Here is a 21,616-nt window from a genome sequence, read left to right as displayed (position 1 = left end):
TGTGACATTTTAATGGAATCATTAAATTACTGTCAAACATTCTTTTCTCAATGGTACGTAAATGATGAATAAATAAAAGATTTTACACTACACATGTATTTTGCTAAGAAAACTAATTAATGACCCAACCTCTCAGCGTATGCTAGATCTATCATTCTTGCTATAATCATTTTGAAAGGATTCAAGCTACCATAAACTCCGTCGTAGACAAAAAATAACTATCCCAATCAAAAAAAGAAAAAAAAAGTTATTTTTTGTGGATACCGGTGTCCGAGGTTTCGTATATGCATTGTTATTTGCTATGTTGATTTATTGGGTTCATAATTTCAAAATAACTATGTGACACATCGTACTAGCTTTAATTTTTATTTTTTTTTTATAATGATCATCATTGTTTCTCTCATTTTATTTTCCAACTTTAAAAAGACAACTATATTACATTGGTATAATCAACTTCATATCAAAAGTATCTTATGATATGTTTACATATGTGAGACTAGTGAGACTTATTTATCATAATTTGCCATGCAAGAAAACACAATATACGCGTCAAACAAACATAAAATAGTATTAACAATAGTGCTATACTTAATCAAATAAACCTTTACAAACATAGAGTTGCTAGTCACTACTTACACACATGTAGTGAAAAATACTTATATGTATTTTATATTTAAGTGTGGGAGTAAAACCCAATAAGAAACTTGATGTTTCTCTTTATACCATCCATTGTACATTATATTTTATTATGAACATTATTTCTCATTACATTTTTTATTTCAAACACAACGCTTTAAGTATCGAAATATTATTCATCTTAGCTTAAATTCAGATATTTTTCAATTTTTTGTTAAGAGTGGTTGTTAAATATAACACAAACAGTAAATTGTTAATCACATATGGTTATATCCGTATAATATTAGTTACATAAAAATCGTTACCCATAGAGTCATAGATGCTCCAACAATTCACGTCTGGGTCACTCTCAACGATTAAATCTTGCATAGAATATACGTGTGTTATCCTTTGAAGGCTCCCTTGTTTTGCCTCAAAGATGTAGATGGACACCATGTCCTTAGATTTGATATGTTGTTTAGACAGACAACAATACATTTAACAAAAGAGCTTTTATGACATGGTCAATACCTCATAACAGTGTTCGATATGGTTATAAACATTAGTGAGAAATCATAACCACTTAATCTCGTTCAAAACATCCCATTTTGTTTATACATAATTTAATCCAAAGTCAAACACGTGATTAATAGAATTGTGCTCTTATTATTTGCATTTTTTGTTTACATGATGTAGGGGTATGGTACTAAACCCGGTTTTGCGACCCTAAATTTATTATGTTTGGCTTATTTTATTATATGGACTAATACAATGTTATTGGGCTGAGGGGGTTTTGTGGAGGTAACCCTAACTGGGCTAGGCCCATTAGGGTACCATGATGGTAGCCATGAGACTCTCTATATAAGGAGGTCTCCACCTCCTTATTAAGGGGTCATGCTCAATAAGAGCCACCACGACTTTTTTGTGTCTGTAAAGAAGAGATCTTTTGGATTTCTTAGCAGTCACCTCCACACCTCCGAAAAACCATTGCAGGTCTCAAGCAACCGGAGAAGAAGATCAAGACGTGGTTCGTTCATCTCGAAAATCCGTGGAAACATCGTCATGGATCAGGTCAGATTCATTTCGTGCTTCGACATTGGCGCCATCCGTGGGACGGCAACGAACTACCATTCGATCTTCGTCTCGGCTGTCAGATCTCGCCCAGGAAAAACCCAGATCTGGAAGTTTACAGAAAAAGGTTTCAAGGCTTGTTATATTAAAGCTCAAAAAGATCCATAGATCTAAAGGAGACTTCCAGATCTGTGCAAAAAGAAACTGCCTGATTCGAATGACCGGATCTGTGATGGTTTTAAATCTGCTCCGAGCTTCATATCTATCTAGATCTGATTTGCAGATCTAGATCTAGATTACAGACCTGGATTTTAGGTTTAAAATTGCAGATCTAACTCTTAAATTGCAGATCCAGAAATTACCAGGCTTCCGCCGCCATGTACGCGCGCCCGCGGATTCTCACTCCGCAGCCATGCATGTGCCGCCGCGGGAACCACCACGTGGGTTTCGCTCAAAAGACCTTCACCATGTGGGTTTTGCGCAGAAGACTGCCATCACGCATGCTCGCCAGCGGGTCACCATTCCGCCGACATGCGTGAGCGCCCGTGGAAACCTCATAATATCCCATATGGCTACGCGCCAAACTTAAAGGTTGGGAATCCTCATAATATCCCATATGGCTACGCGCCAAACTTAAAGGTTGGGAATCCTCATAATATCCCATATGGCTACGCGCCAAACTTAAAGGTTGGGAATCCTCATAATATCCCATATGGCTACTCGCCATGCTTAAAGGTTGGGAATCCTCATAATATCCCATATGGCTACACGCCATGCTTAAAGGTTGGGAATCCTCATAATATCCCATATGGCTACGCGCCATACTTAAATGTTGGGAATCCTCATAAACCCATCAGGCCAAGTGCCAAACTTAAAGGTTGGGAATCCTCATAAACCCATACGGCTTCGCGCCGAATACAAGACCGAACGCGGCTCCGCTCCGTTCAACATGCACACCACCATGATGCTTGAGCGCAGTCGCATATCACATGCTCACGCACCACATATGCTCACGCGTCACATATGCTCACGCATCACATATGCTCACGCATATTACATATGCTTACGCATCACATGCTCTCACATATCACAGTCTACGCGCACGCGCACGCAACATCTGCGCGTGGCGCATAACACAAGCCAGAGCCTATGCGCACGCGCATGCAACATCTGTGCGCGTCGCATGACGCACAGTCTACGCGCACGCGCAAGCTCCATTATTATTATAGCTCGTAAGCCGCAACTCGCGCAAGCTCCATTATTATTATAGCTCGTAAGTCGCCTCACGCGCAAGCTTTATTATTCTTATAGCTCGTAAGTCGCCATGCGCGCAGGCTTTATTATTATTATAGCTCGTAAGTCGCCTCACGCGCAAGCTTTATTATTCTCATAGCTCGTAAGCCGCAACTCGCGCAAGCTTCATTATTATTCTCATAGCTCGTAAGCCGCAACTCGCGCAAGCTCCATTATTATAGCTCGTAAGTCGCCTCACGCGCAAGCTTTATTATTCTTATAGCTCGTAAGTCGCCTCACGCGTAAGCTTTATTATTCTTATAGCTCGTAAGTCGCCTCACGCGCAAGCTTTATTATTCTTATAGCTTGTAAGTCGCCATGCGCGCAGGCTTTATTATTATTATAGCTCGTAAGTCGCCTCACGCGCAAGCTTTATTATTCTCATAGCTCGTAAGCCGCAACTCGCGCAAGCTTCATTATTATTCTCATAGCTCGTAAGCCGCAACTCGCGCAAGCTCCATTATTATTATAGCTCGTAAGTCGCCTCACGCGCAAGCTTCATTATTCTTATAGCTCGTAAGTCGCCTCACGCGCAAGCTTCATTATTCTTATAGCTCGTAAGTCGCCTCGCGCGCAGTTTTTATTATTCTCATAGATCCGTAAGTCGCCTCGCGCGCAGGCTTTATTATTCTCATAACTCATAAGCTGCCTCGCGCGCAAGTTATGCTACATTATTATCAAGATGCGCGCTCCATCTTTTATCAGGCCTCGCGCCACTATGATGCGTGCTATATCTTATTTATGCCAGGGCACCATCATTATCACAAGGACCGCAACATGTCACCATCATGGGGAAAACCTCCTAAAACTCAAAGACAATAAAGACAAGGCCGAAGGAAAGGGAAAAAACCGCCCCATGACCTAACACACCTCATAAAGTCCAGCGCTCCACCTAGACGCTTGCGCGCCCAGGAGCAACGCTGGACTTGGGGGGCTTGTAGGGGTATGGTACTAAACCCGGTTTTGCGACCCTAAATTTATTATGTTTGGCTTATTTTATTATATGGACTAATACAATGTTATTGGGCTGGGGGGGTTTTGTGGAGGTAACCCTAACTGGGCTAGGCCTATTAGGGTACCATGATGGTGGCCATGAGACTCTCTATATAAGGAGGTCTCCACCTCCTTATTAAGGGGTCATGCTCAATAAGAGCCACCACGACTTTTTTGTGTCTGTAAAGAAGAGATCTTTTGGATTTCTTAGCAGTCACCTCCACACCCCCGAAAAACCATTGCAGGTCTCAAGCAACCGGAGAAGAAGATCAAGACGTGGTTCGTTCATCTCGAAAATCCGTGGAAACATCGTCATGGATCAGGTCAGATTCATTTCGTGCTTCGACACATGATGATGGAATGATGGTCCGTTGTTGACATCATGAAAGGAGTTATGTTGTTGGGCATGAAGCTGGAAGTAGCCAATACCAATGAGTTAATGTCTGACTAGATTTGTAAGTCTTAGAAAGTTGAGGGACTCTTTATGCTAACACTTAAGCTTGGAAGCCTTAGTGAGCATTTTTTGACTTTCTTTTGTCAAAAGAACGTTAACGAAGAAATAAGTACGGAACTCTCAATCACGCAAAAGGATGTCTTCTTCCTAAATTATTTCTACTCCAACAGTCACTTCGGAATGATCTTGTGACTATAAAGGTTGTGCTTTCCATATCAAAAGAGAGGAAGAACCGTCACAATGTAGCCTTTAATCCTTTTGTTATTATTAGGGTTTCATCCTCATTTGTTTTCTATAACCCGTATGAATCTATTTGTAGTTTGATTATTTGAAATAAAGAAGCCTTTGATTACATGTTTCTGACATGTTTCTTTCTTGTATAAGTACCTTTTTACAAATGATTAAGAGCATTGCAAATGGATCAGTTTAGGAGCTTCTGTGTGTATGTGTGTGTGTGTGTGAGAGAGAGAGAGAGATTGATCGGGAACTTCTAAAACTGCGTGGTTTGAATGGTGAAGGAGGAAATAAGAGAGAGGGTGTCTCGCCCGGATTTACATATATGATATGAGAGAGATTATATGAGTAAGAAGGGTAATACATGGGCAGGTGAGAGAGGGCGTTGACATACTCATATTTAATCTCACCCAGACCATCCACAAATAAGGATGGAGTGAATGAGATGACACATAATGATGCAAACAAGTTGAACCGCTCGTGAGTTACTAGAGATTAGATTGATAAAATCAGAACGAGTCGAGCCCAAGCCTCAAATAAGGGTTGTTTAGTTATCGAGTTCAAGCTCGAGTCTTATATGGGAAGATCGTCTATACTCACCAAACCTTAACGAGCCTAGGGGTGCAAACGAGCCGAGCCCGAGCTCGACCAGGCTCGAGCTCGGCTCGTTCTGATCTTTATTTATAAAGACCGAGCTCGGCTCGTTTAATATTTATTAATTAATTTTTTATATATGTATATTTATTTTCATAATAACTTTTTATATAAAATAATATGTTATTTAGTTAATTTTTTTCATAAAATTATATATATAAATTAATAATTATTAAATATATATGTATCTATTAATATATATAGTTTAAAAAATATATAAATGACAGGCCCGTTTAGGCTCGCGAGCTGGCTCGAGCTCGATAAGTGAAGCTCGGGCTCGTTTATTAAACGAGCTTTCTTTTAGGCTCGAGCTCATTTAAGCTTGGCTCGGCCGAGCTTTTCACGAGCCGATCTCGAGTAGCTCGACTCGTTTGCACCCCTAATTGAGCCTAGTGTATTTTTAAGTTCTTAGTATTATGGACTTCTCTTTATTAATTCCACACTCTATAGCCGAACTCGAGCCTAACTTTAGCACATTTAAGTACCTTGCTCGATGATAGACGTGTAATCAAGCCGAATCACTCTTAAGGTACCCGAAGTCATTTCGTTAACCGTTTGAATCAAACCAAACTTACACCAAAACTCATTTAATAAACGAGCCCGTTCCCGATCTTTAGCTTCGTGTATCAATTAACTAAATTATACACACTACTTAACTACTCAACCGATAATACTATAGGCTTCAATTAAAACCTGTCATCTACAACCATTACGCACCAACAATGGCGACATCCATCACCACACCAAAACTCACAACCACTCTATATGAGAGAGATTATATACGGATTTGCTTGATTACGTGGAGAAATACAAAAGATGAAGATGGAGGAGGTTTAGGATGTTAGATGTAGAAAATGAAGTATTACATCAGGAAAAAATTCCGTCGAACAATAAACAACTTAGTGTTTCATCGAAAGACCAAACATCATGACACGTGACGAGTTTTTATAGGTAGGTATTTTTACGAAACCACAGCTAAAGTTTGGAAAATGATGATAAAAAATTGACTATTTGAGGATCATAGACTACAAATAAAACTTGTCATCTACAAGTTTCACAACCATTAGCAGCAAAACTTGTACGGACCAACAATGGCAACATCAATCACCACACCAAAGCTCACAACCACTCTCTCATCTTCAACTCTCCAAACCTTACTACGCAACCACAAGTTCTCAATACTCAACCGTTCACCATTCATAACCACACCTCAATTACCTTCAACAACCTTCAATCTCTCAACAAAAGCCCTAGGGTTTCTATCCAGTAGCAGCCGGCAAGCCGCGATTAAGTCGCGCCGGTTCGTCACCAGAGCCGAGTCGGCTAACGGCGCCGAACCGAGAACCTATGACTTCGACTTGTTTACTATCGGCGCCGGTAGTGGCGGTGTTAGGGCTTCGCGGTTCGCGGCTAACTTTGGCGCCTCGGTTGCTGTTTGTGAGCTGCCGTTTGCGACTATATCGTCTGAGACTACTGGTGGTGTTGGTGGAACGTAAGTTATTATTATTATTGTTTAATTATGAATTGAATTACAGTTAGGTGTTATTATTATTATTGTTTAATTATGAATTGAATTATAGTTAGGTATTATTATTGACTTATTGTTATTATTATTACAGTTAGGGTTGTTATGGTATGGAATTGGTGATATTTAAATAGACGTGAAATGATACTGGATTTGTTAGGTTAATGAAGCTTAGAAACAACGTGATTCGTGTGACTAGGGCTGTAAATGAATTGAACCGAACCGGACAACCGGTTCTTGTTCATGTTTGTATGTAGGTGTGCAAACGATTAAGCCGCTTGTGAGCTAGCTTTTTTGAGCTCGAGCCGAACCTAAGCCTCAAATAAAGCTCGCTTTGTTATAGTGCCTTGACCAGTCTTGTGTAATATTAAGTTTCACCTCTTCTGCACTTGTGTATTAATTTCACACTGCATAGCCTAGCATGAGCGGAGGTTGAGCTCGTTTAATCTACTGCACGAGCTGAAGCTGAGCTTAGGCTTGTTTAAGGTTTTTTTTCCCCTTAAAATAGATAAAAGTAATTTAAAACGTATATAAGTTAATTAATAAGTAACAAATGAGTCGAGACTTGAGAGTTGAGACTGAGCTTGAAAAAACTACTTCAAGCTCAAGCTTTGGAAAAAGAGCTCAAAACGAACCGAACTCGAGCCTAGTCAAGCTCGGGTTCAACTCGGCTCATTTACACCCCTATATATGTTTGCTAAGCTTTTATTGGACAAGCGAACTATTCACAGGCACCTACCCGAGCGGAATTTCTTGTTTGTGTTCGTCCATTAAGGAAATGAACTTATTCGTGAACGGTTCACGAACACAAATGAACACAAACAATGTTTTTTTTATTTGGGTAACCGAGAATGGCTAGTGTCAGCAGTTTGGTTTGTCTACCAATTTGTGTCAGTGTTTTTAACATTTATATTCATATGTTAGTTTACATATAAACTATTCACATAATACTCATGTATATTTTTGTTTTCTAGCTAATGATTTTTCTTAAATCTCTTATGATAAAATTAGAAAATGCATTAAAGATAATAAAACCTTTGATGAACAAACATTAACGGACATAAACGGACACATTATCTAACGCTCATGCACATAATTGAACGATCATGGCCTCTGTTAGTGTTCGTTCATTTAGTTAATCAAACAAAATTCTTTGTTCATGTTCGTTCAAGGGGGTGTTTGGGATTTCTTATTTTACCCTACTATGTCTTAACTTTTCCGAAAAGTTATAAGGTGTTTGGATAAGTTAAAAGCTGTGAGGGGAATAAATCATAAGTTACACTTTTGTAACTTATGACTTATGGCAATAAGTTATAAGGAGGCTGAAATAAGGAACCCCAAACACCCCCTAAATGAATAAACATAAACGTACTTCCAGCCGAACAGTTCAGTAACAGTTTTCCGAACATTCAATTCGTTTACAGCCCTACAAGTGACTATTACATTTATGGTGAATTTGACTACATATTGATAGAATGGATGCTTTGTTTTTATTTATGGTGGTGTGAATATGTTAATCTGATGATAACCTAATATTTGGATTGAAGATGTGTGCTTCGTGGATGTGTACCAAAGAAACTGCTTGTATATGCATCTAAATATTCTCATGAATTTGAGGAGAGCCTTGGTTTTGGATGGTCATACAACTCAGAACCGACGCATGATTGGAGCACTTTAATGGCTAATAAGAATGCTGAGCTACAACGTCTGACTGGAATCTACAAAAACATTTTGAATAATGCAGGTGTCAAATTGATAGAAGGACGAGGAAAGGTTATGTTTCCTTTTTTCCTTTTTTGCATTAATTGTCTTTTTTGTTTTAGTGACTATGTTTTGAAGAACGTTGAAATTGGACAACAATGGCCTCAGCGGTTGTAAATTGTAAAAGCTTGAGCTTCATATTTTCAGAGTTTTGCAAAAATGGTGAATGAAAAGATCACCTGTTGACTGTTTTGACTTTAATGAGATTGATTTTGAGACAAAAATCTTAGGTTTGTACTTCAAAAAATACCAAGCTGCTTAAATGTTTGTGTCATTTTAGTCGCTGCACCCTTTTCTTTTCTATTCTTTTATTGTTTTTTTTTTTTGCATTTGGGGCATTGACAGATGTCTTTATGTACCATTTGGGTCATATTGTAACCAGTAATTTAATTTTTCTATATGAAAATTTACATTGTGTATAAATTTAACATTTTTTTATAAAAATATATCTTTTTTGACCGGTTACAAAATGATCTGAACAGCTTACAATCCCATCTTTTGAATGCCTTAAATGTAAAAAAGTACGACGACAAAAACGACACAAATATGAAAGCATCTTGTTTTTTTTAATGGAAGAAACCTGAATTTTCTTAATTTTTTACTTTAATTTCTCTGTGTCATTTAAACAAAGTTACATTTTTGTAAAATGAGTACTGATTATGTTGTGCAACAAAAACCACATTCACTATATTATTGTTTAATTCACAAAAGAATGTAGATAAAAATCAATATATTCTAAAACTTCATTTTGTTTGAAGAGACAGTTATTTAACGTTTATTTTTTATAATTTTGAAAGCAGATTGTGGACCCACACACAGTGGATGTTGATGGGAAACTCTACACTGCAAGAAACATTTTAGTTTCGGTTGGTGGACGCCCATTCATTCCAGATATTCCTGGAAAAGAATACGTGATAGATTCGGATGCTGCCCTTGATTTGCCATCAAAACCTACAAAAATTGCAATCGTTGGTGGTGGTTATATTGCGCTTGAGTTTGCTGGTATTTTTAACGGTTTGCAAAGTGATGTACATGTATTTATTCGTCAAAAGCAGGTTTTACGTGGGTTTGATGAAGAGGTGAGAAATTTCAAACAAGACTTATATGGTATATAAGAGAGAGTCGATTTTTCAAACTTACATATTTGGTTTTTCATTACAAACCAATATTCTTGCATAAATGCAAATGAAAGTTGGCCTCTCAATAATATAATTATCATGTAGTTTATGAGAGCTATTGTGTTTAAAAAACTAACCTTTTGACCTAAACAGATTAGAGACTTTGTAGCAGAACAGATGTCATTAAAAGGGATTGAGTTCCACACGGAGGAATCGCCGCAAGCAGTTATCAAATCTGCAGATGGGTCCTTATCCTTAAAAACTAATAAAGGAACAATTGACGGCTTCTCACATGTCATGTTTGCCACAGGACGCAAGCCCAACACAAAGGTACTTCTTTTTTCAAGTAAAATATGAAACAAATAACCGTTGTATTGCTTGTTGCATCTTGAAACTACGTTTTTTTGTAATTTTGTCTTCGTTTAATATTGCAGAATTTGGGATTGGAGACTGTTGGTGTGAAACTGGACAAAAATGGAGCAATACTGGTATGTTTATTTTTTTGACCTTTTGTGGTCTGTATAAATATAATTATGTCTGTGAGTAATTTTTCATATTATTTCTTAACTCATATCTTTGATGACGGATAGGTTGATGAATATTCGCGTTCATCGATTCCATCTATTTGGGCAGTTGGAGATGTCACTGATCGAATGAATCTGACTCCTGTTGCTTTGATGGAAGGCGGCGCATTAGCCAAAACCCTTTTTGCAAATGAACCCACAAAACCCGATTTTAGGTAATTTTTTACTTTTAACTTGACCGATCGTATAGAATATGTGCCTCGTGGCTGACTATTTTATTGTTTTGCAGCGCTATACCTTCGGCAGTATTCTCTCAACCACCAATCGGTCAAGTCGGTCTTAATGAGCAACAGGTGACACTCATTATATTTGACTTATTTGACCTGTTAAGAGATAAAACACAACCAGAACGACGGCCCATTTTTAGTTAACGGTCGAATTTTACCTGACTTTAATATTTTGTTAGCAAATACATAACTCATACGTAAATTGCAGGCAATAGAAGAATATGGTGACATCGATGTTTATACAGCAAACTTTAGGCCTTTAAAAGCTACTTTATCGGGCCTTCCAGATAGAGTTTTCATGAAACTTGTAGTGTCTGCAAAAACGAACCAAGTGGTTGGGTTACACATGTGTGGTGAAGATTCTGCAGAAATTGTTCAGGTTGGTTACAATTTACGTCTTCTGTTTGCGTTATTGTTTAATTTTATTTATGGCCACATTTATGATACAATTTTTTTAGGGATTTGCTGTTGCTATTAAAGCTGGGTTGACCAAGGCGCAGTTTGACTCAACTGTCGGTGTTCATCCTACATCAGCAGAGGAATTTGTCACCATGAGGACACCTACAAGGAAAATTAGAAATTCTTCATCTGGGGTATGATATATATCGATGCTTTCTGACTTTTAAGAAAATATAGATTAAATGACCTAAGAGGACATTTTGTTGCTCAAAGCATTGTATTATTACTGAGATAATATAGTTTTTAAAATCATACTTGACACGCTAACGGCTAACCGTTTCATTTATAAAGTAATTTGGTCAGAAAGTGTTTTCCACCAAGCCCTTTTTACCAGACAGTTACCTGATTTTATCTGAACCCGCCTCTGTTAGGGGAAAGCAATAACCGAATAGTTAACTAAAACCTAACTGAAAACCGACGAAACTGAACCGAATTAACCGAACCGCACCGACCGAACTCTTCGTTTTTTTTCATATTTTCAAGCCCTTTTTCCTCTATTTCATGTATTATATGTATTAATAGTATAATACTATCATTTTCATGTATTTATATCTCTATTTCATGTACTAATATCTCGGTTTCATATATTTATACCTTCATTTCATGTATTTTCAAGCAAAATTTTAGCTCAAGTTTGATATTGGTTATTAACCGAAGTACCGAACCGAACCTTGCACACCCCTAGCCTCTATCGTGACAAATTTATATTTATTGTGCCTTATTGAAAATGAAAAAATTTTCAGGGTAAGACAGATTCTGAGGCTAAAGCAGCTGCAGGAGTTTAACAAGAGACGAGCCAGCTAATTGCATTGCAATGCGCCAATGCTTATAAGGTAATAAACAGTTTACATTTTAACCAAAACCTGTTTCGAGCCGTTACCCTGTTGGGCTCATCTTGCCACCTCTAATTTAAATCGTCATTGTGTTCTTGAATGTATACAATTCATATGCTTACAGCTTACATCGTCATTTCCATGATTAAATTCGCAATAGGTAATTGGTTAAGCACAAACTCCTACAGGTGAGAGCCTTATATGTGAGCTGAGATGTTTTTGTTGACATGAAGAGGCATGGTCATATTCCAAGATCTACTGATGAAGGTCAACTATATTTCACGATGTTATTACTTTTAGTGACTCGTTTTGGACTCATTTATTGGTTGAAACTAGTACATACCCATGTATTTATTATGATTCGTGATTAAAGCTATAGCTGATGCGTGTTATGTTCATGGACTATTTTTGTGGTTAGGTTGCTGATAGGTTTTCGCCGTTTTTTATTTCAACCCGAAAAATCATCTTATATACAATCTTCATCAGTTTATTATAAACTCATTAGGCTTCCCACCGGAGCTTGGTGGAAATAATGATAGAAGGCGGAAAGTCAATTTACTTTATTTGTACCCGAGTCAATTTAAAAACAACTGATTTGGAGCCAAACCCGTTAATTAGTGGTTCGGTTGGGTTGTTTTTTTAGTTTTGTTTATCTTCTTTTGTTTGGTTTACTTGTCTCTTGAAAGTAGTCTCTTATTTGGTTTTTAATTAAATCGGCCTTAAAAAAAAACCATTGTCTATTCAAACACCCTTTTTGCTATTTATACCCTTTTTACATATAATTTCTCTTTTACACACACCCTTTCTAAAACCTTGGTGGGTATATGAATAGCATCTCCCTAAAAAGAAGCTGAGTTGGGGCTAATCTTTATTTTAACATCACTACTACAAATCTCCTGTCACAAATATATACTTTTGTATGTACACTTTTACACGCTCCAAGGGCAAGACATGTATTATGACAAACAAAGAAAAGGAACATCACATCACGTCACGTGTTTCTTATAAGCTAATAAAGTGCTAGGTCATTGGACACAACACAATACTATTGTCACAACATCTACGAAAATAAAAAACGTAAGAACAAAATAGATCATTTGACACCAAACCAGTTCATTTATAATTGAATCGATTAAATAATTTATTTCGAGCCGGTTATAACATCACTACAAATCTCCAATCACAAGAGTTAAATAATTACATTTTAATTTATTTTAGGTTAAGAGATAATTTAGGGTAAACGTGTTATTAGTTTTTTATTTTGAATGACAAACGGATCCTTCAAATAAGCTACGGGTTAAATTTACCACATTGGGATGCATTAGCCTTCTAATCCTGGGAAAATCCTCACCTAAGGACAATTTGTGAACACTCAACCGAAGACACGCCAACACTGTAAGGTAAAACCTGCTTTAGATCAATGATCGAACCAACGATCGTCGCGTATTCACCTAGTCTTCCATCATCACCCGCTTCCGTCGAAACTAAATGATAGGGGCATGAATTGAACATGAGTATTACATCAAATGAAACACGAAGTCTATTTTTTACTACTCCACCAACAACTGATTGACGTATATAATTGAGATATTATATATATATATATATATATATAGAATCAGGATCATGAGAGAACCTTTTTGAAATTGAGAACTATGAGAACCATTTTAGATCATAAAAAACTTAAAAATAAAAAAAATCATAAAATAAAAAAAAAACACAAAAATCAAAAAAGTAAAAAAAAATCAAAGTTCTTATCTTATCATCCCGGTTTCATAAAACAAAAAAAAAAACAAACTCGATTTAGCTAAATTATACAAACATATATATATATAATATATATATATGTAAATTTACATGTTTTTTTTGTACACATGTGTATAATTTAATATACATGATACTGTACATATGTGTATATTACGTAACTAAAAATTAAATAGAATCATATATGTGTATAATACGACGTTTTTTTTATTTTTTTAATGAACCCGGAATGAAATATAAGAACTTTGGTTTTTTTATTTTTTAAAAATTTTTATTATTTTTTGTTTTATATTTTTTTAAAGGTGTTTTAGAGGTTCAAAATGGTTCTCAAAGTTCTCAATTTGCAAAGAGTTCTCTTAGGATGCTTACCATATATATATATATATATATATATATATATATATATATAAAGAGAAGTTTGATGACCTTGAAAGATGATTGGTCCGTTTGGTGATGTGTCATTGGACCAAGTATTATATATATATATTTTTTAAGTTTGATAATTATATTTATAACAGTTTGATGTTAATAAATTAAGATACGTTGTTTTACTTTAATTCCGATACTGTAATGAAAGTGACGGAAAACCGATCTAATTCACGTAGAATCGTCGCGTTTTGTTTTAGTTTCGATACTGTAACGACTAACGAACATAATACCGACTGAATGTCGATATTGTATATTTTTTAGTTTCGGTTTCGCAACGAACGCGACGGAAAACCGGCCGAATTTGCGCATACTCACCGTCTAAATGCTCGGGTTTTACCGACCAGCGCCACCCCATTAGTACACTGCCCACCTCAATTTTATAACCTTTTTTATTTTATGTCTGGTACAATAACACATGCAACTAAAACCGACCGCTCAATACTTGAGTTTTACCAATGTCCGAGTTTCACCGACATGCTCCGCCGGGTAAAACACTAGTTAAATACATATAAATATATAGATTTTTATAGCTACACTTTTAGACGCTCCAAGGGCAAAACAGGAATTACGACAAACTGAAAAAAAGGAAAAAAAAAAAACATCACACCACATCACGTGCTTTAAGTTTTAACAAGTCTACACTCCAACACTCCACTGTAAACCAAATCACGCTCCTCCAAATTTTTAAACCCAAGGCGCCAACACTTTCACCATCTCCCGCGCCACCACCCTTCATAATAATAATATTATTATTATTATTATTCACTCTCACCCATCACACACACATTATTATTCTCTCTCTCTATAATCCAAAACCCTAACCCAAACAATAACAATGCACTACCACCACCTACCTCACCCAGTCCCACCAACCACCACCACCTTCCCAGACTCCATGTTCTCCAAAAAAGGCAAACGCCGCGGCAACTACAACTGCGGCCGTTGCGGCCAACCCAAAAAAGGCCACGTCTGTCACCTACCGTTAACCGATTCCGTTTCACCTTCCGTTACTACCGTTATAACGCCGTTATCTGAACCGATTCAGGTTAAACAGCGTAACCACCAGCCAGGCTCTAATTTACGCCGCGCGTTATCCTTCGATGACATCGATGTAACCGAGGGTACGGAATCTGACGATGACGTGGCGGATGACGTGGAGGTGGATTTTGGATCTGGTAAGTTGCCGGTGAGTTGTGTGTGGGAGGTGATGAGGAGGCTGCCGCCGGTGGATTTGTTATCGGCGGCGAAGGTGTGTACGGGATGGAGAGATGTGAGTAAGATGGTTTGGAAGGCGGCTGAGGAGGTTAGGGTTAGGGTTCCGAAGGGGAGTCGGGTCGGGTTTGTTGGATCGGTGTTGCAGAAGTGTGTGAAGCTTGGTAGACTGAAACTTATTATGGAGAGGTTTGGATTGTTTCAGATTTACAGATCTAGGGTTTTGACTTTTATTTTGACTTACATTGACCGGTCAACGATGATTTTAAAGTAAAATGATAATTGATTAATTAATTAATTATAAGAGTGAACAATTGGTACTAGAGGTTGGAAAATAAACTGGTTAGCTGAACTGGTTTGAAACCGATTATGTAGAAACTGGTTTGGAACCGATTGATAACGTATGTTCAGTACTGTTTTGTAATTTTCTCTACTGAAACTGGTTAATTAAACTAAAACTGGCTAAAACTGATCAGAAACCGATCGTAAACCAGTCAAGTAATTGGGTACAACTTGAACCGAAACTGATGATAAACTGGTTTTGACTTTTGTTGACTAAAGCGAACCAGTTTAGAGGTTAAAACTGGTTTGTGCATCTCTGTTGGCATTAAATGGAGAATTTGTACTAATTATTTTGTTAAATGGTGTGTTTTGTTTGCAGTGATATGGATTCAACTATGCTGGCCTGCATTGCTTTTGCTTGCCCCAATCTTGAATCTATGGAGATTGTTATGGTTGAAGGCTCAGTCAATCGGATTACAGGGTATCTTTACTAACTTATACATGATCTTATGTTTGTTATAGTGAACAAATGCTTGATTGCTTGAATGTTGATTATGTGATATGAATTTGGATAGAAATCTATCTGCATTGCATTTTGGTTTCTGGATATATATGGTGTTACCTTTAATATGCTGAAATAATGCTTGAATGTTGATGATTTGATATGAATTTCGATTGAAATTTATCTGCATTGCAATCTAGTTTTGGAACTCTTAAGCACTTCATTTAACTTATGTCTTTGCCAGACCAATGTACATGGTTTTTAAATATATATTAGGCAATTTATTTTAATATCGATTTAACACAATGTATTCTAAACTTTTAGTTTGTGTGGCTTAATTATTTAAATGAGCTTGCTGTGATGGAGTTGAGCTGCAATTTAAAATGCATGGTCACATTGTTAAAAGATTTAATCTTTTCTGGCTCATAATAAACATTAGTTGTTGTAACTAGATTTTATTTGTTAGCCCTCACAATCCTAATAATTATTTATAGTTTGTAATTGATAGGCAGCAAATAAATCTGTCTGCAGTTAATGTGATTTTGTAAATACGTATGATTTTAGGGCTGAATTTGGTACATAATTTCATCTTCAGTTGATGAATACAACATTTTAGCTTGCCATAAGTTAATTGATGGAAACTATTATCTGCCTCTAAATTTGAATTTGCCTTTACAGGGATGAATTGGGACGTTTTGTTGCTGACAAACGTTGTCTCACAACTCTTAAAATGGATGGGTGTGCTAGCCTTGGATCTTTTGTTCTCTGCTCCAACACACTCTCCACTCTCTGGCTTTCAGATCTTCATTCACTTTCAAAGATGGTACACATCCTTAAAGTTTTTATTATGTTCCCTGATGGCTATTCAATTACCTTGTAATCATGTTTGGTGCTTATGCTTACACTCATTTTATCTTGATTAGGTTTTCAATGTCCCTAATTTGAATGAGATATCCCTTGATTTTACCCGTCAAGAGAATGATAGCACTGATCTTACTTCAATGATGGATGGTCTTGGAAGAACCTGCCCCAAGTTACAAAACATTCACATTGCTTCTCTTCAACTTTCTCATTCTGTTGTGCTTTCTCTCACTGCTGCAAATTTAAGGTATCCCAAGTGGCACTTTTGTTGTATATGTGTCTGAAATAGAGATGTAAATGAGCTGAGCCTGAGCTCAACTAAGCTCAAGCTTGGCTCATGATTAGTTTTTCAAGCTTGAGCTTGGTCTGGGCATGTTCACTATTATTTAATTAATCTAATACATTTTTAGAAATTTTTTATATATTTTTTAATTATAATTTTTATATGTAACATAATGTATATTGATTAATTATTTTTATCGCAATGTGTAGGCTTGCGAGCCAGCTTGAGCTTGTTTGTTATACACGCTTTTTTGAGGCTCAAGCCTGTTTGATGTTGGCTTGGCTTGATTAGAGCTTTTAACAAGTTGATCTTGAGTGGCTCACGAGCTGGCTTGACTCGTTTATGCTCTTAGACGAGTAGAATGGAATAATCATTGCGAACCATTAAACTGGCAAACTTTTTTTCTATGTTTATTAATTTTTTTTATATTTTTTACACATATTGATAGAAAGACAAAAATCAAATTTTTAGCATACATATAATGCAAATTTCTAATTAGTTGGAGAATTTATGGTATGATACGTATTATTTTTGTTTTTTAGAACGTTTTTTAGGCACCTGTGTTTCAATATATCTTAAATATTATTTACACACACCCCATTTCAAAATTGGGGTTTATTTTGAGCGCCCCAAAATGAGTTGTGCAGCTGACCAGATTAGCTGCTGCTGGCTTGGGCTTGGCTTGCTTATAAACATGCTTTTTTTTGAGTGAGCTGCGAGTTTTTTTAACAGCTCTACTTACATTACATCTGTAACAAAAGAGTTTTATGGAATGCTTGAATGTTTTTCATAAACACATGCCCTATTGATTGCATTGTAGGGGCTTGCGCATGCTATCACTCGTACTTGGATCAGAAATAACAGATGCATCAGTTGCAGCAATTTCCAAATGCTACTCAAATCTAGAACTACTCGATCTCAGCGGGTAAGCTGTATATATTTGCATATATCATGAGCAATTTCTTATTTTATGATCATACATTCATTAAATGTGTTTTCATGAATTGCAGGTCTAGCATAAGTGACAGTGGTCTTGGGATTATATGCAATGTATTCCCCGAGACTCTTACAAGACTCCTTGTTGCCCTATGTCCCAACATTACATCAAGTAATTTTTTAAATCCATAATTTTAAACCTACTGTATGATAAGTGTATTTTTTTAAGTTGATGACACTTAACATTTGCTTTTGTTATCAATCAATCATCAGGTGGCATCCAGTTTGCAACCGCACAATTACCTCTATTGGAACTCATTGACTGTGGGATGACAATATGTGATTCGGACACACAATACGAGAAAAATAATTCAGAAGTAGAAATATCACCAAATAGCAAATTACATCTTATGCAACAGAAGTTGTTTATTAAACATGCCCGGTTGAAAAAGCTAAGCCTTTGGGGCTGCTCCGGCCTTGATGTAAGATCTGAAGCTTTTATTATTATTATTATTATTTTACATATTAATTATTCTGATTATTTGATTTTTGCAGTCCTTGTATTTAAGCTGCCCAAATCTAAATGATCTGAATCTGAACTTGTGCAAAAATTTAGTTCCAGGTACATTTTCAGACATCCTGACCAACATGATACTAGTATAATTATATAGGTGGATAATCTGAGTTTAATTTTCATCGCTTAATTTCAGAAAAATTAGTTCTTCAGTGCTCGAAGCTGGAACACGTGCATGCTGTTGGTTGTGAAGATGTGTTAATCCAAGCAGTTCAAACTCAGGTAAACTAATCTCTATGTGATTCATTTTTAGCTTTCAAATTATATTTTGTCATCATCATCGTATTTAGTAAATCCTACCAATAGTAAAGCTATGGTAGGGTTTGAGGACGGTAAGATGTAGACAACCTTACCTCAACCCTGTAGGAATAGAGAGGCTGCTTTTGGTGAGACCCCCGGCTCGATAGTAGCGCTGATTAGTGCATGCCTTCTTGTCTTTCGGCTATCAATGCCACCACATGATGTCTGATTCACTTTCCGCCACTTTTAATGTTATTTTCACGAAATTAGTAAAATAACGTCAAAATTAGTGCAATTTCACTTTTGTTCTCTGAGAGCGCACACATATATACATTATATGAGCACACTTTAAACAGAAATTGTATCAATATATACTTTTATGTATTACATCAATTTTTTATATTATTTTGAGTTAAAATTAATGTGAATTTGGTGTCAGGTTTCCGATGATTCTGCTTCTTCAGAGAGTCATTATTCTCGTAAAAGGATGGCTGACGGTTCAAAGAGAGTCGGAATTCCATTTTTGTTCAGTCAACCGTAATCTACAAAACAAAACCAATAATTAAATAATCAGTCTTAACCTTCATATATTTTATATAAACCTAAATGTTTTATTTGTTTGTGGTGTAGATGCCTGATTATGACAAAACCAGTTGGAAGATTCGAAAGCGAAGGTGCACGGTGGTGGTTGAATAAGGAGATGTAGATTGTTTGCTGTAAAACCTGAACTATGCAGTAGATTAACATTCCTGGGTGGATAAATGTATGTTATATACTTCCATCATTTCTCCAAATCAACTGTTGTGATGCTGGCTGTTTGCAAGCTAAAAAACCTTTGTTTACTTCACAATTACAATAAAAATATAGTATGTTGTTGGATGGTTTATAACTTTAGGCAAGTTTGAAATTGCCCATAATAATGTAACTTTTGTATCTTTTTCTTAATTTTGCTTATATTTTATATGCTTTTAAAACTCTGGTTTTTTTAATGGTATGAATCAGACTTTCACAAATCGGGTATTTTATAAATTTGGAACCGGTACTGGGTATGGTTAACAAAACTTAAATCGGATTCGGGTAGGAAACAATTCTGGGTATAGTCGAGTATTTGACATGGTTTTGACTGGTTCCTTCGGTTTTTCGGGTTTGACCGGGTATTTTTGGTTCTGGTTTTGGGCCGGTTCTAGTTTTGGGTATGGCTCCGGGGAGATATCCTATACATGGTCCTACCCGCAGGTAGGAAACCGGTTTCGGGTCGGGTCCAGACCCCCAACTTTTTTGTGCACCTCTATTATGAATATTCTAAAAACTAGGGCTATAAGCAAACTTATCAAACACGAACAAGGCTTTTTTCATGTTTGTTAATCAAGAAATAACGTGTTCACAAATGGTTTGTGAATGTTTACTGAACGAGATTTTATATTTGTGTGTGTTCATTAAAAAAATGAATGTATTTATGGACACAAACAAACACATTTATAATTGGTGGAGCCTATATAGTGAGATTAATGTATTCATCAATGTGAAAGATTGAGGAAGGAAGTGTGAACAATCTATATATATATTAAAACAATTGAGTTTTATTGAACAAACTCTATTGTTTCCATATATAACAATCACTTTTAGGATTTTCTTAAAAATTAAATAATTCAAAAATTAATTAAATTAATCAATAACCCACAATTAGTTCACATACTAAGATATTTAAATAATCTATAAACTAATTTTTAGCTAAAACCGACAATTTTAATATTCAAATTTAAATTTCAAACTTAAACCGAAGCTAACACAATGAATGTTCAATTTTAATATTCAAATTTAGATCAAAACTAACAACATAATTAATTCATATCCTTACTAAATGAATTTACTTTAAATCTAAATCATCTAAAAATAAAAACCGTGTAATAACTATTGTCAAACCCTCAAGTATTAGATGTCCAATTTTTAAAATTTCAAATTTCCACTACTTATTTGACCTCATCTTATACTTCGTCATTTCTATAAATTTGGTATTCAATATTCCTTTGTTTATATCATCCTTTTCACTCTTCTGAAGCTGTTATAACTTATAACTACGACTTTGTATTAAAATTTCTATCGTTTGTTATTGTTTGTAAGTGAAATTCACATATTAATTTAATTATGTTGTCCTTATTTGGTCTTTTGGTTGTTATGCAAGCATGTTAGCTTGGGAATTAGATGTATGCAAACTGGTTAGGTAAATGATTCATTTTAAAATTTCCGTATTGTCAGTTCTACTTAAATATATTTCTTTTGTTCTTATTGTTGGTGTACCTTGAATGAAACTTAATTATTTGAATTGTTGGTATCATTTGCACTTCATCTTATATGTTGCACACGTCTTGCTGCTACTTAAGTAGGTCAGATCATAAAGTTTGACGACCATTCAAAGACTAGCTCGAGCCATGGTATGACCTGGCCACCAAATGTGTGTCCTGATTGATGTAAGATTTCTTGAAATTCATATTTACAGTTTTATTTTTATATGTTGAGAGTTCCCTCTATACATATTTATAGTATAAGGACCATTTGGAGACCAAACTCTAACCATGGTAGGACTATGTCACCAAAGTTCCACCTGCTCCTTCCAAGATTCAATAGACATGTTAAAGGTTTTGTGATATGCGAAAATATTGTTGATTTATTTCCTTAACGAAATTATTATGATAATTATTTCGATTACATCCA

At 36.0% G+C, this 21,616-nt stretch overlaps 2 protein-coding genes across 2 annotated transcripts; both read left to right on the top strand.

Moving 5' to 3' along the window:
• Positions 1 to 6,388: 6,388 nt before the first annotated feature.
• LOC143602556 (glutathione reductase, chloroplastic-like) lies at positions 6,389 to 11,807 on the top strand. The gene is made up of 10 exons (XM_077079618.1): positions 6,389 to 6,806; positions 8,387 to 8,612; positions 9,401 to 9,679; positions 9,872 to 10,048; positions 10,153 to 10,206; positions 10,309 to 10,457; positions 10,532 to 10,595; positions 10,738 to 10,908; positions 10,988 to 11,122; positions 11,732 to 11,807. Exons 1-10 carry the CDS (start codon positions 6,406 to 6,408, stop codon positions 11,771 to 11,773), a joined length of 1,698 nt encoding a protein of 565 aa, XP_076935733.1. The 5' UTR covers positions 6,389 to 6,405; the 3' UTR covers positions 11,774 to 11,807.
• A 3,006-nt stretch (positions 11,808 to 14,813) lies between these two features.
• On the top strand, positions 14,814 to 19,445 carry LOC143602559 (F-box/LRR-repeat protein 17-like). The gene is made up of 10 exons (XM_077079621.1): positions 14,814 to 15,415; positions 15,888 to 15,989; positions 16,689 to 16,833; positions 16,934 to 17,118; positions 17,975 to 18,079; positions 18,165 to 18,262; positions 18,364 to 18,572; positions 18,646 to 18,712; positions 18,801 to 18,886; positions 19,344 to 19,445. Exons 1-10 carry the CDS (start codon positions 14,850 to 14,852, stop codon positions 19,443 to 19,445), a joined length of 1,665 nt encoding a protein of 554 aa, XP_076935736.1. The 5' UTR covers positions 14,814 to 14,849.
• Positions 19,446 to 21,616: the final 2,171 nt, after the last annotated feature.

This window comes from Bidens hawaiensis, unplaced genomic scaffold, assembly GCF_021521415.1.
Source record: "Bidens hawaiensis isolate Kalapana, Puna unplaced genomic scaffold, B.hawaiensis_p1.1 tig00059160_1, whole genome shotgun sequence".
In the NCBI taxonomy this organism is placed as follows: domain Eukaryota; kingdom Viridiplantae; phylum Streptophyta; class Magnoliopsida; order Asterales; family Asteraceae; genus Bidens; species Bidens hawaiensis.
This window is presented reverse-complemented; position numbering and strand designations above follow the sequence as displayed.